This window comes from Saccopteryx leptura, chromosome 9 (genome assembly GCF_036850995.1).
Source record: "Saccopteryx leptura isolate mSacLep1 chromosome 9, mSacLep1_pri_phased_curated, whole genome shotgun sequence".
NCBI lineage: Eukaryota > Metazoa > Chordata > Mammalia > Chiroptera > Emballonuridae > Saccopteryx > Saccopteryx leptura.
In genome coordinates, this window is record NC_089511.1 from 43,128,868 (window position 1) to 43,144,288 (window position 15,421).

The following is a 15,421-nucleotide window of genomic DNA, read 5'->3' on the forward strand; positions in this document are numbered from 1 at the left end:
AAATCTGCTTTTGATTGGGAAGTTTAATCTCTCTAAAAGACTGAGACCTAATAACAGAACTATAGAATGCTACTCCCCCCACAACATCTCACCACGACATTGCTAAAGAGCCATTTACAACCATTACTTTTATGCAATATATGTCCGACTATCAAAATCACAAGACATACTAAAAAGGTAAAAATCACAGTTTGAAAAGATAGAACATGAATTAAAACCTGACACAAATATCACCAGGGATGTAGAAATGATCAGATCAGGAATCTAAAACAATTATGATCAATACACTAAGATCTCTAATAGATGAAGTAGCACACAAAAAAATGGTCAATGTAAGCAGAGAGACAGAAATTCTAAGAAAGAACCAAATAGAAATGGTATAGATAAAAACACTGTAACAGAAATAAATAATGACTGATGGACTTGTTAGTAGATTGAACATGGCTGAGAAAAGAGTCCTCTGAGCTAGAGCATATATCAACAGAATACTCAAAAAGCAGAGAGAATAAAGACTAAGATGGAAAAAAATAAACTCCCCAAAATCCAAGGACTGCAGGACAAAAATGCCTTCTGTTTTTTTTTTTGTTTTGTTTGTTTGTTTTTTTTTCATTTTTCTGAAGCTGGAAACAGGGAGAGACAGTCAGACAGACTCCCGCATGCGCCTGACCGGGATCCACCCGGCACGCCCACCAGGGGCGACGCTCTGCCCACCAGGGGGCGATGCTCTGCCCATCCTGGGCATCGCCATGTTGCGACCAGAGCCACTCTAGCGCCTGAGGCAGAGGCCAAGGAGCCATCCCCAGCGCCCGGGCCATCTTTGCTCCAATGGAGCCTTGGCTGCGGGAGGGGAAGAGAGAGACAGAGAGGAAAGCGCAGCGGAGGGGTGGAGAAGCAAATGGGCGCTTCTCCTGTGTGCCCTGGCCGGGAATCGAACCCGGGTCCTCCGCACGCTAGGCCGACGCTCTACCGCTGAGCCAACCGGCCAGGGCTTGCCTTCTGTTTTTGTCTACAAAATATCTCTTTGTTTTGTCTCCAATTATGTAATATACACATAATGGGAATAATAGAAGAGGGAAAGGAACAGAATAAGTATTTTAAAATATAATAACAGAATTTTCCTAAATGTCAGACACCAAACCACAAATCCAGAAAGATCAGAAAGCACCAAGCAGGATAAATTCCAGAAAACCTACATCTAGGCATATTATTTTCAAGCTACAAAAACAATAGATAAAAACTTCTGAAAGAAGCCAGAAGGAAAAATACCTAACCTCTAGAAAAGCGAGGTTGGTTCAGTGGTAGATTGTCGGCCCAGCACGTGGAAGTCCCAGGTTTGATTCCTGGCCAGGGCACACAGGAGATGCACCCATCTGCTTCTCCACCCCTCCCCCTCCCCTTCCTCTCTGTCTCTCTCTTCCCCTCTCGCAGCAAAGGCTCCATGGGAGCAAAGTTGGCCCGGGTACTGAGGATAGCTCCATGGCTTCTGCCTCAAGTGCTAGAATGGCTCTGGTTGCAGCAGAGCATCGTCCCCTGATGGCATGCCAGGTGGATCCCATTTGGGCACATGTGGGAATCTGTTTGTCTGCCTCCCCCCGGCTTCTCATTTTGGAAGAATACAAAAAAAAAAAAAAAGAATACATGTAAATTCCATGGTATCAATGCTGTAAGCATGAATGTTTCCCATCTTTTCTGAATTGGCCACCAGTATGAATATTGTGCTATGTAAACACAAGAATGACGAAGGCTTTCTATGTTATATCTTGGGTTCTCTAATATAAAAAGAAAATATTTTCTAAAGGCTTATCAATATATTTTATATTCAAAAGTTTCTTACCAGCATGAATTCTCTGATACTGAACAATGTTTGAGTCACAAAAAAAATAACTTCTAATATTCCTTAAATTCTTAGAATTTTACACTAATATGATTTCTCTGGTGTGCATTAAGGGCTGAACTATATCTAAAGGCTTTCCCACATTTTTTACATTTAAAGGGTTTCTCACCAGTGTGTATCCTCCTCTGATGTTCAGTAAGGAATGAATTAACTCTAAAGGTCTTCCCACACTCCTTACATTCAAAAGGTTTTTCACCAGTATGAATTCTTTGATGTTGAATGAGGTAAGAGCCAGAACTAAAGGCCTTCCTACATTCCTTACATTCATAAGGTTTCTCACCAGTATGAATTCTTTGATGTTGAATGAGACAAGAGCCAGAACTAAAGGCCTTCCCACATTCCTTACACTCATATGGTTTCTCGCCAGTATGAATTCTCCCATGTTGTATAAGGCATGAGGAACGACTGAAAGTTTTTCCACATTCCTTACATACATAGGGTTTCTCACCAGTATGAATTCTCTGATGTTGTGTAAGATGTACACGCACTCTAAAGGCCTTTCCACACTCCTTACATTCATAGGGTTTCTCACCAGTATGAATTCTCTGATGTTGTGTAAGATGCACACGCACTCTAAAGGTCTTTCCGCACTCCTTACATTCATAGGGTTTCTCACCAGTATGAACCCTTTGATGTACAGTAAGGTGATGGCAACTAATAAAAGCCTTGCCACATTCCTTACATGCATAGGGCTTCTCACCTGTATGAATTCTCCCATGTTGTACAAGGTGTGAGGCACGACTAAAGGATTTACCACATTCCTTGCATTCATAGGGCTTTATCCCAGCATGAATTCTCTGATGTGTATTAAGAAATGAACCAAGTCTAAAGGCCTTTCCACATTTCTTACATTCAAAGGGTTTCTCGCCAGTATGAATTCTCTGATGTTTAACAAGGGGTGAGCTAGCACTAAAGGCCTTCCCACATTCTTTACATACAAAAGGGTTTTCACCAGTATGAAGACTCTGATGCTGAATAAGTTTTCCATACACTACAAAAGCTTTCCCACATTCCTTACATTTATAGGGTTTCTCATTGTTCTGAATTCTTTGGTGTTGAACAAAGTATAAGCTACTATGAAAAGCTTTTCCACACTCCCCACAATTATAAGGTTTCTTACCAGTATGAATACTCTGATGTACAGTATGCTGGTGGCTACTGCTAAAGAACTGTCCACACTCTTTATATTCATATAGTTTCTCACTGGTACTGGTATTAATTCTTCCATGTTTAACTAAGGCTGAATCTCTAGTAAAAGCCTTATCCCTTTCCTTACATTCATAGGGTTTTTCAACAGCATGAATTTTCTGATACTGAAAGAGATATGAAAAGGCACTAAAGGCCTTCCCACATTCCTTACATTTATAGGGTTTCTCACCAATGTGCAACCTCTGATGTACAGTAAGTTGATGTCCATTACTAAAGTTCTTCCCACATTCTTTACATTTGTAGGTCCTTCCAATAGAATGTATTCTTTCATGTTGAACAGGCTTTGCACCTTGACAAAAAGTCTTCCCACATTCCTTACATTCACATGGTTTCCTTCTATTAAGACAACTCTGATGTTGGGCAAAAGATGTACATTTCTCATAAGTGGACATTTCTTTATAGCTAATTGTCTCATCCTTCAATTGAAAATCTGAAAAAAAAAAACAAAAGAACAAAATGATTTGTTTTCCTCTTTGATAAAAATAGATTTCTATGAAAGGAAAGAGACCAACTGAAATTAATATCCATTAGAAATAAATAACTTAGGTAATACTAAAATACTGTTAGATTCTTAAAAAGGTTCAGGAGGAATGCAGAGATTAATGAGAATTTATGTAAAACAGTAAGGATGGTGATTAATTAGGTTTCATTTCTGATATGTAGGTGTAGCTCAGAACCTTAAAAGAACTTGTTAACAGATGTTGTTCAAGAATCATCCCAAACCCTCTGAATCACAATATATGGGGGAAGTTCCTGGGCATTGATGTATTTAACAAATGTTTCCAGTTCAGTTAAAATTTTATCCCCTCCTGTGGCTTCGCTTTACACTTAGAATAAAATCCATGTACCTTTCCATGAATAATATGGTCCCTGCTTATGAATCAGGCCTCATATCAAGTCATAATGTCCTTTGTTTTCTATTTGCCTCCCTTCCCCATTTTCAGCATCTGGAATGTGTCACAAATTCTCTCATCTTTTGGTTAAAATCCTTTGGCATGGAAAGGATTGTTTGCAGACTGGATGTTTCTCATCCTTATACATATATATGTTTAAGGTAAAATGTCACTGTAAACTGCTAACTTTGTCTAAGGATGTTTATGCCTTTACTTTCTGTTCTAATGCTTAATTCCTATAAATTCTACCTGTTTTCAATTACATAATTATTTCTCTATAAGATTTTTAATTTATTTCTCCCAAATCTACCCATGGTAGACAGTATTTTGGCCTTTATGACCTTTGCTCTTGTCATGCCTGTAAATATGTTGTATCACATGGCAAAAGGTATATAATTAAGCTTAATAATTAGTTGATTTAAGATATAGAGAGTATCCTGAATTGTCTGGATAGTTCCTTAAAAACAGAGCTTTCTCAACAAGACAGGTAATAAATGCTGGAGAGGCTGTGGAGAAAAAGGAACCCTCATCTACTGTTGCTGGGAATGTAAAGTAGTACAACCATTATGGAAGAAAGTATGGTGATTCCTCAAAAAATTAAAAATAGAACTACCATATGACCCAGCAATCCCTCTACTAGGTATATACCCCCAAAACTCAAAAACATTTATACATAAAGACACATGCAGCCCCATGTTCATTGCAGCATTGTTCACAGTGGCCAAGACATGGAAACAACCAAAAAGCCCTTCAATAGCTGACTGGATAAAGAAGATGTGGTACATATATTCTATGGAATACTACTCAGCCATAAAATGATGACATCGGATCATTTACAACAACATGGATGGACTTTGATAACATTATATGGAGTGAAATAAGTAAATCAGAAAAAACTAAGAACTATATGATTCCATACATAGGTGGGACATAAAAATGAGACTCAGAGACATGGACAAGAGTGTGGTGGCTACGGGGGGAAGGGGTAGAGGAGGGGCACAAAGAAAACCAGATAGAAAGTTTTGGAGGACAATTTGACTTTGAGTGATGGGAATACAACATAACTGAATGTCAAAATAACCTGGAGATGTTTTCTCTGAACATATGTACCCTGATTTATCAATGTCACCCCATTAAAATTAATTAAAAACAAACAAATAAATAAATAAAACTAAAAAACAAAAACAAAAAACAGAGCTTTCTCCTGGCTCAGGACAGAAAGGAAATCAGAGACACTCAAAGCATGAGGAAAGGACTGGCTGACTGCTGTCTTGAAGATGCAGGGAGCTACCTGGAAAATGTGAGAAGGAAATAAATTCTGCCAATGACCAGTTTGCCTGGAACAGAATCCCATGCCCTAAAAATTTCAATCATAGCCATCCTGTGCTAAACTTGACCTACAGACTACACAATAACAAAAGAGGTAGTTTTAAGCTACTAAGTTTGTGGTAATTTGTTGTATAGCAATAAACAACAAATATACTCCTCAAGAGCAGATTCAACTCCTGTTTCATTCAGCACTGAATTATAACTCTCTTTTAGCATATACTAAGAATTGATTACAACAAAACAAAACAAAAGCCAAATCCCTACACAAAAGAAATAAATTAGGATATTATTAAAAGACAATGTTATAAAAGTAATTCATTGATAATACATTAATATAAAATATGGAATCCTTGAAGAAATAAACATTTTTTTTTTTGGAATGAGGCAGGAAAGGTACAAGATAAGTTGCAGACCTCTGCCAAAAAGTAAGGACTATTTCAAAAATTCAAGGGTTTGTCCAAGAAACAGAGGAGACTGAATATGGGCTCTGTGTGGCAAGCACAATGACAAAAGGAGCACACAAATGGTTCTTTTTCATTATACATTCTGAATCAATGATAATAAAGGATGAATCCATAATTCTTGTGAGGAAATAGAAAAATAATTTTTAATCTTCTTCAGGTTGACTACTCTCCTACTTAGAAAATATTTAAGTACTAATAAAAAGAAAAAAAAATCAAATAATTCCTCTTCCCCTTTTCACTGGAACTGTTTCAAGATAATCAAAAAGTACAACTAGTTTTAGAAAATCAATAGTAACAAAGTATCTTCCTATACATAATGCTATCTTCAACTTTTTATTTTATTGGGATGACATGGTTCACCAAACCATACAGGTTTCAAGTGTATAACTCAATATAACACCATCTATATACCACATTTTGTACACTCCTACCCCACTCCTAAAGACAATCTCTTTCTGTCCCTACCCCCCCCCACTCCCTCCCTTTGCCTTCCTCCCCCTACCTCCACCCCCTTTCCCTCTGGCTATTGCAATCCTGTTGCCTGTATTTACGTGTTATGAACATGTTATGGCTAATCCCTTCACCTTCTTTCACCCAGTCCCCTCAGCGCACCCCCGACCCCACCCCACTGCTCTAATTTTTAAATTTTTTCATGGATTGATTTTAGAGAGAGAGAGGAAAGAGAGAGACAGAGACAGGAAATCATTCACTTGTTGTTCCACTTAGTTGTGTATTCATTGATTGCTTCCCATATGTGCCCTGACTGGGGATCAAACCTGCAATCTTACCATTTCCTGATGACGCTCTAACCCACTGAGATAAACAGCCAGGGCTATAATGCTATTTTTGATTCTGGTGAGGATTAACTATTGTTAAAACCATTTTATAACAGATTGCTAAAAAAAATGAATACTCCTTGATTAAAACCACACAGATTATTATTTAGTCAGAAAAAGAAAAATTAACTGAATAATGTGGGCTTGGATCAAGAGGTCACACTTAAAGATGAGCATAACCAGATATCACACATCAGACAAAATTGTTTACCTTTTTAAAATATTGCCAAGCTTTGTGATAAGCCCACAAGGGCATTTTGACAAAACGAGATCACTGAGATGGTTGCTAAAAATAAGTATTGGATTTGCACATACAAGTCAATTGGAAAACTGGATATGTTATCTCATTAAACAGAAAACCTGCTTTTAAGATGGTCTCTGTTATTTCTTAGGACTAGTTTGGCCCATTCTCAGGGATAAAGATCCCTTCTCAGGAGTTGAGATCTTTAGATAATTTAATTCAAAGAGATTAAAAACTGGGCCTTGATTGATGTCAAAAAATTTCAACCACCATCAAAGGAGATTGTTTTTTTTTTCCTGTATTTTTCTGAAGCTGGAAACGGGGAGAGACAGCAGACAGACTCCCGCATGCGCCCGACTGGGATCCACCGGGCACGCCCACCAGGGGGCGATGCTCTGCCCCTCCGGGGCGTCGCTCTGTTGCGACCAGAGCCACTCTAGCGCCTGGGGCAAAGGCCGAGGAGCCATCCCCAGCGCCCAGGGCCATCTTTGCTCCAGTGGAGCCTCGGCTGCGGGAGGGGAAGAGAGAGACAGAGAGGAAGGAGAGGGGGAGGGGTGGAGAAGCAGATGGGCGCTTCTCCTGTGTGCCCTGGCCGGGAATCGAACCCGGGACTTCTGCACGCCAGGCCGACGCTCTACCACTGAGCCAACCGGCCAGGGAAAGGAGATTTTTGGGCTGCTTTCTTTTGCCCCCAAGTTTTTTGAAAACAGATAGAATAAAATGTTGCTTCGAATGGCTCCAGTGAGTCAAGTTTGTTTTTCAGATCTAAAGCTAAGCGTCAAGTCACAGAGACAAACTCAATACCTGGTTGGGAAAGTCCCCTCAAGTATCCTATAAAAAGGGCTGCACAATCCCACATATCCAGACATCAGTGTTCACATACCCAGATGTCTGTGTTCCAAAAACGGAGAAGCCTGTTAACCTATTCCCTCATTGGTTAACCCCAGAAACTTCCGTGTTCTTAAACCATAAAACTCCATAAGCCCCACATTCAGTGCACAGAACCTGGAACCCAATCTCAGTGTTCTCGCCATCTGCAAAGCCTCAATAAATATGCCTTTGCTTTTTTATCCCTGGTCTAAAAATTGTTTTATAGCAGGAGACAAGAACCCAAACTCATCAGTAACATTTTCATGTAATGCTATACCAGAGGACCTCAAAATGGGAGCAATATATAGCATTCTAGTCCACATAACACTAGACCTGGATAATGTTAGAAAGGCACAGAACTCTTATCCATGAAATTAGATAGGCAATGGTTCAAAATAGATTCTGTTTAGAAAGAATACTGGTCATACTATGGGAGAAACATTGCTCTCTTATGAGAATGTTGTACTCACACTTCAGAGACCTTTTTGAGATCTTTAAGATAACCAAAATGATCCAGAAGACAAATAAGAAATCATGAAATTAGGTAATTAGGATAATTCTTCCATTATATTCTTCCATCTGGTTCTGTGAACCCTTTGGATTAGAGATAAGATCTGTTCTTTTGGTTAAATTTGGTACTGCTCTTTGATCCTGGCCTAGAAGCAGACTAGATATCCTATTCATAATCCTCTTCTTCGGATTTGTTTATAATACAGCATTCAAATGTACAGTCTATAGACTTTTTATATTTTCTTTTTCAGTAGCTTACATTTAATATTATTCTGTATTCAATATTATTTTGTACTGCATAGTGGTTAGATAATCATATACTTTACAAAGTGGTCCCCCCGATATTTCAAGTACCCAACTGGCCCAATACATAATTATTACAATATTATTGACTGTATTCCTTACATTATAATTTACATCCGTGACTATTCTGTAATTACTAATTTGTACTTCTTAATCCCTCCACCTTTTTCACCCACCCCCTCAACTCCCGCCCCTCTAGCAACCATTAGTCTGTTCTCTGTATCTATGAGTGTTTCTATTTTATTTCTTCTTTAGATTCCACATATAAATAAATCATAGGGTATTTGCCTTTCTCTGAATTTCACTTAGCATGATACACTTTAGGTCCATTCATGCTGTTGGAAAAGGTAAAACTCATGCTTTTTATGGCTAAGTGTTCCATTGTGTAAATTACCATAGCTTTTTTATTCACTCATCCACTGATGGGTACTTACTTGGATTTCTTCCAGATCTTAAATATTGTAAATAATGCTACAATGAACATGGGGATGCATACGTTCTTTTGAATTAGTGTTTTGGGTTAACCTGATCTTTTTTTTAAAAATATTTTTTATTTTACTTTTTTAGTTTAGTGAGAGGAGGGGAGGCAGAGATAAACTCCTGCATGCACCCCCACCGAGATCCACCTGGCAAGTCCACTAGAGGACAATGCTCTGCCCTTCTGGGGATGTTGCTCCGTTACAACTGGGGCCATCCTTTAGTGCCTGAGGTGGAGGCCATGGAGCCATTCTCAACACCTGAGGCCAACTTGCTCAAGCCAATCTAGTCATAGCTGTGGGAGAGGAAGGAAGACAGAGCAAGAGTAAGAGAAAGAGAGAGAGAGAGAGAGAGAGAGAGAGAGAGAGAAGAAGAAGGAGAAGGAGGAGGAGGAGGAGGAGGAGGAGGACGACGACGACGACAACGACGACGAGTGGAGAAGCAGATGACTGTTTCTCCTGTGTGTCCTGACTGGGAATCAAACCCAGGATATCCACACACCAGGCTGATGCTCCACCACTGAGCCAACCAGCCAAGACCCGGTTAATCTAAAGTCTAAATGTTTTTGTGCAACTGTTTTCTCATAAAGTAATCCAAATAATCTAAATAAAATAAAGAATACAATACTTTTAGAGGTTGAAATGACTTTCATATATATAAAACCATGGCATATCCACTGGTGTACATTTAAATAATTATGTTCCAAGGAGATAATGGTCTATCTTCCAGGTAAGGCTGAAGAATGACCAAAAAGGGGTTGGAGGAAACCAAGAAGTAAACCAACACGATTCCCTGTACGTATCCTACACAAAACTGAGACAAATACACTTCCTGGTGCCTAGCTTAACCTTCCTCATGTTATCAGGGCCTATAGGATCAAATTTTTGTTTTTTTGAGATTTTATTAAAGCAGTCCTAACTATATATAAGAATATTTTATGACTTCTATCCTGTTTCAAAGAGGATAATTAATTTATTTTCAAAATAGAATAATCTCATTTTATCTTACAATTAGGTAGGGTTTCATTCAATCATTTAATAAAACTAAGATATACTATAAATAGCAATCATCTTATTTTTCCCTTAAGAATATAAGAGTAATATTCCCTTTTTTGAGAAACATTTTTCTGTTTCATCATCCAAAGAGTTATTTCATCCTTACTTGTCAATTATATCCAAATACACAAAAAAAGAAAGACTAAAATTAGAAAGGGGAAGACTTGCCTAGAAAGATGTTGCAGAGGGACTCAGATGGCGGCAGAACAGGGGAAAACTACACTCACCTTCTCCCAGGATGTAACTAGAATTGCATGTATATTCAAGATCAGTCAGCCTGAATATCCACCTGAAGACTAGCTGAAGAGGAGTCTTATAACCAAGGATTCACAGAAGAAGCCTCATCAAGACTGGCTGGAAGGTCAGAGATATGAGAAGGGCTATCCTTGCTCCTACAGGCAGTAGCTGAGGTTCCCAAGAGTTATCTCAGCTGTGGAAGGGTTCACCGTGAGAAATATGGAGCCTAAACCTCAAGCTGGGATCCCCAGTCCAGAGCACCAGAGCCTGGAAGAGGTGCCCACATAACATTCAGCTGTGAAAAGCAGCAGGGTTTATGTCCAGGAGGAACAGATGGCTAGAGACAGAGGTGTTCTCTTAAAGGGCCAATGCACAAAATTTTATTTGCACCCACTCACCCTGGGCTCCAGCAGAAGGAGTGGAACAGACTAAGGTTGCGTGAGGAGAGTCTGAGGTTTGTGGCTCTTGGGAAAGACATGGGAGAGGGGGGTGGGAGGATACTGCCAGGATTCCTTTGCTGAGTCATTCTCCAATGCTGTAGCTGCCATTTTATTGGGTGGAGCACTCTACTCCATGTGGCATCAGCCTGGGGGAAAGCAATTGCCTCACCCTAGGAACTCCTACTCACCCTACACTGCAGAGCTTAGGCTCTGAGGAGTCAGCTGCCTTGGCCAAGGTGTAGAGGTCTGAACAGACTCAGGGGATGTCAGTGACTCAGTTGTCTGGCTTTGGGCCAGAGGCCATTCCCCCCACTTTCTGATAAAACTGACAGGTGCTTCTCCCTCATGGGAGATCCAATAGAACCAGCTCCCTGTCTTCCAGCAGACCTACCATCCAGAGACCCCATCCACCAGATTCCTAGTGGCTCTGTCCTCTGAGGCCAGGGAAAAATCTAGGTCAGACTGAATCATGTGGCTCTTTGTCAGGGGGCCACAGGCACAACCTGCTCTGAAGCCTGACCAGTACTTCCCCCTCATGGGAAATCCACTAGCCACACCCTCCCAACTCTGCCAGAGGCTCTTTCAGTGACTGAACCCAATAGGCAGCTGACAGGTGGAGGCAGCTGGAGGCATATCTAGAAGTACCTTAGGACTTTTGCTGACCTGCCCCTGGGCCTGGTGCTGATAAAAACCAGCCTCGGTGCACAGCTTGGTCTTTCCCGCACACACCCAAGCCCAGCAGAACAGCCACAAACTGTGGATCACTTGAAGCTCCAAACAGGTTGCCAAGAGCTAGGCACAGACAGCGTCTGACATTGCCCTGCACCAGACCACCAACACACCCAGGGGATAGATTCAAATATCAGAACAGGATCAAATAACTTTCACAAGCACCATATCTAAAGGGTGATGGCTTCAAGCACCAAACACTGCTGAGTGAATTCTGCTTTGTGAGGTCAGCACCTGCACAGCAGTTTGCATGCCATATTGGGAGCTGAGCCTCACAGTAAGCCAGCCTGAGAGGCGATCCCACCTACTGACCATCAAACAACAATCAAGTCTCAACTACAACAGTAGAACACACATAACCCACACAAGGGACACTAGTGAAGCACCTGCTTCAGGTGACCAGAAAGACTGTGCCACTGGGCCACGGAAAGCACATACTATGTAAAGCCACCCTGACAAGACTGGGAAATGTAGATCTACCACACAGAGAGGCAGCCAAAATGAGAAAAAGAAGTATGTCCCAAATAAAAGAACAGGAAAAAATCCAGGAAGGGAACTAAATGAAATAGAGGCAAGCAATCTAGTAGTTGCAGAGATTAAACACTGGTTAGAGGGATGCTAAATGAACTTAGGGGAAGAATAAGTCAATTCAATTAGAACTTCAACAAAGAGATGGTAAACATAAAAAAGGACATGAAAACCATTAAAAAGAACCACTCAGAAATGAAGACTATAATAACTGAAATAAGAATACACTAGAAGCCCTGGCTGATTGGCTCAGTGGTAGAGCGTCGGCCTGGTGTGCAGGTGTCCCGGGTTCGATTCCCGGCCAGGGCACACAGAAGAAGCGCCCATCTGCTTCTCCACCATTCCCCCTCTCCTTCCTCTCTGTCTCTCTCTTCCCCTCCCGCAGCCAAGGCTCCACTGGAGCAAAGTTGGCCCGGGTGCTGAGGATGGCTCCATGGCCTCTGCCTCAGGTGCTAGAATGCCTCTGGTCGCAACAGAGCATCGCCCTCTGGTGGCCATGCCTGGTGGATCCTGGTCGGGTGCATGTGGGAGTCTGACTGCCTTCCCACTTCCAACTTCAGAAAAATACAAAAAAAACCCAAAAAGAAAACACTAGAAAAAATAGGCAGATTAGATAAAGCAGAGGGTCATATCAGCAATTTAGAAGACAAAGTAACAGAAAACACTCAATTAAAACAGGAAAAAGAATAAAAACAAACAAAAAAAAATCAGCCATAGCAATCAGATAAAAGAAAAAAAAGGCATGCAAATTAGAAAGGAAGAAATAAAACTGTCACTATTAGCCCATGACATGATGTGATATATAAAGAACACTGAAGATTCCACCAAAAAAACCCAAAACCTACAAAATTGATCAATGAAGTTAGTAAAGTAGCAGGATACAAGATTAATATTAAAAGTCAGTTGCATTTTATACAATAATAACGAACCATCAGAAAGAAATTATAAAACAATCCTCTTTACAATTGCATAAAAAAGTAGGAATAAATTTAAGCAAGGAGATAAAAAGACCTGTACTCAGAAAATAATAAGACACTGAAGAAAGAAACTGAAAAAGAGAAATAAATAGAAGCATATACTGTGCTCATGCATATGAAAATGAACATCATTAAAATATACATACTACCCAAAGGTTTATATATTCAATGCAGTCTCTCTCAAAAGACCAATGGCATTTTTCACAGTACTAGAATAAAAACCATCCTAAAATTTCTATGGAACCACAAAAGATCCTGAACAGGCAAACCAATCTTGACAAAGGAGGACAAAGTTGGAGGTATCATGCTATCTGATATCAAACTATAAGGCTATAAAAATAAAAATAGCATAAAAACAGACTGACCAGGTGGTGGCACAGTGGACAGAGTGTTGACCACAGATGCTGAGGACCCAGGTTTGAAACCCCAAGACCACTGGCTTGAGTGCAGGCTCACCAGCTTGAGTAACTGGCTTGAGTAACAGACATGACCCCATGGTTGCTGGCTTGAGCCCAAAGGTCACTGGCTTGAGCAAGGGGTCACTGGTCCAGCTGGACCTCCCTGGTCAAGGCATGTATGAGAAAGCAATCAATGAACACTGAAGCGTCGCAACTATGCACTGATGTTTCTTATCCCTCTCCCTTCCTGCTGTCTGTCCCTGACTCTCTCTCCTTCTCTCTCTCGCCAGAAAAAAGGGCATAAAACCAGACATATAGATCAATGGAACAGAATAGACAACCTAGAAATAAACCCATACCTATATGGTCAATTACAAAAATAGCAAAAATATACAACAGGGTAAAGACAGTTTCTTCAATAAATGGTGCTAAGGGAAAACTGAACAGATACATGCAAAAACAAATAAAACAACCATCTTCTTATATCATATGCAAGAATAAACTCAAAATGGATTAAAGATTTAAATGTAGGGCCCAAGACCATAAAATTCCTACTTATAGATGAAAGCATAGGCAGAAAACCCTTTGATATTATTCTCAGTACAGCTAGTGCTCGACTTACGACCACAATTGGTTCCAACAGACCAGTCGTAACACAATTTGGTCATAAGTTGAGTAGGCTAAATGTACAGTACTGTGAAATGATGTTATAAAAATCTTTAAGTCATATTTTTTCATAATTTTCTTTCATTGTTATATATCATAATTTTCTTTGTTCATTTTATGCCCTTTGTATCATCTCTACACCATTTTGTTTCTTAGTTTTACATTCGTCAGGTTTAAGTAAAACACTGCATTACCAGTACAACTGGTTTAATATTTGCAAAACATATAAAATTACAAAATACAGGTGCATACAAAAATACAAAATATAGGTGTAAAATATACCATAGGAAACATTTTCCCAATTGCAAAACATATCAAAATATATAAACATGTATGAAACATTTTATTGGCCAGCACTGTCGTTCACCCAGCTGGGCAACGCTTGCGCTGCCAGATGCGGAGCAGTCGTGGCTAGAGATTGTGGTCGTAAAGTCGAATGGTCATAAGTTGCACCGGTCGTAAGTCGATCAATACCTGTAATTTTTTTAAAATATATCTCCTCAATCAAGGGAAACAAAAGAAAAAATAAACAAATGGAACTACATCAAACTAAAGAGTATTTGCATAGCAAAAAAAAAGCAACAACAACCTACCGAATGAAACAAGAATCTAAATAACAATATACATGAACAAATAAAATAGAAACAGGCTCATAGAACAAACTAATGGTTTCCAAATTGACAGAAAGTGGAGTTAGGTGAAAGTACAATTGGTAGTTAGAAAATACTCACTGGGACGTAAAGTAAGTATCAGAAATATAGTCAGTAATATTATAACAACTATGTATGGTGCCAGGTAGGTACTAGACTAATGGGGGGGCGGTCACTTCTTAAATGTTATATATGTCCAACCACTATGCTGTACACTTCAAACTAATATAAAGTATAGTGAATGTCAACTGTAATTGAAAAATAAACACATAGGTTCATATAGGTAGTTATAATAATAATAAAGGAACATTAATAAATATATTTTAAAAAACAACAACACAGGAACAAATGAGAACACCATAGGGCAATGGAGGCAAAGATTGGAATAATACACCTATAAGCCAAAGAATGTCAAGACTGCCAGCAACAACCATAAAATAGAAAGGGCAAAGAAGAATGCTCCCCTTAGAACTTTCAGGAAAAGCATGCCCTTGACCTCTTGATTTTGAACTCCTGGCTTCCAAAAGTGTAAGGTGGTAATTTCTGTTGTTTTAAGCCACAAAGTTTGTGGTAACTTATGTCAAAAACTAATATAAAAGGTAAGATGGATGCACAGAATATAAAAAAGAGCTATGAGCCTGACCAGGTGGTGGCGCAGTGGAAAGAGCGTCGGACTGGGATGCAGAAGACCCAGGTTCGAGACCCCGAGGTCGCC

The 15,421-nt window shown here is 39.8% G+C and overlaps 1 protein-coding gene across 2 annotated transcripts in view; it reads right to left on the reverse strand.

Moving 5' to 3' along the window:
* Positions 1-1,012: 1,012 nt before the first annotated feature.
* The window catches only part of ZNF30 (zinc finger protein 30), a 28,641-nt gene continuing 14,232 nt past the window's right edge, over positions 1,013-15,421 (reverse strand). For both annotated transcript variants that reach the window (XM_066348361.1, XM_066348362.1), the window contains one exon: positions 1,013-3,533. In XM_066348361.1, the coding sequence (XP_066204458.1) occupies positions 1,906-3,533 (1,628 nt within the window). In that variant the 3' untranslated portion in view covers positions 1,013-1,905. The remainder of the gene's footprint in view (positions 3,534-15,421) is intronic.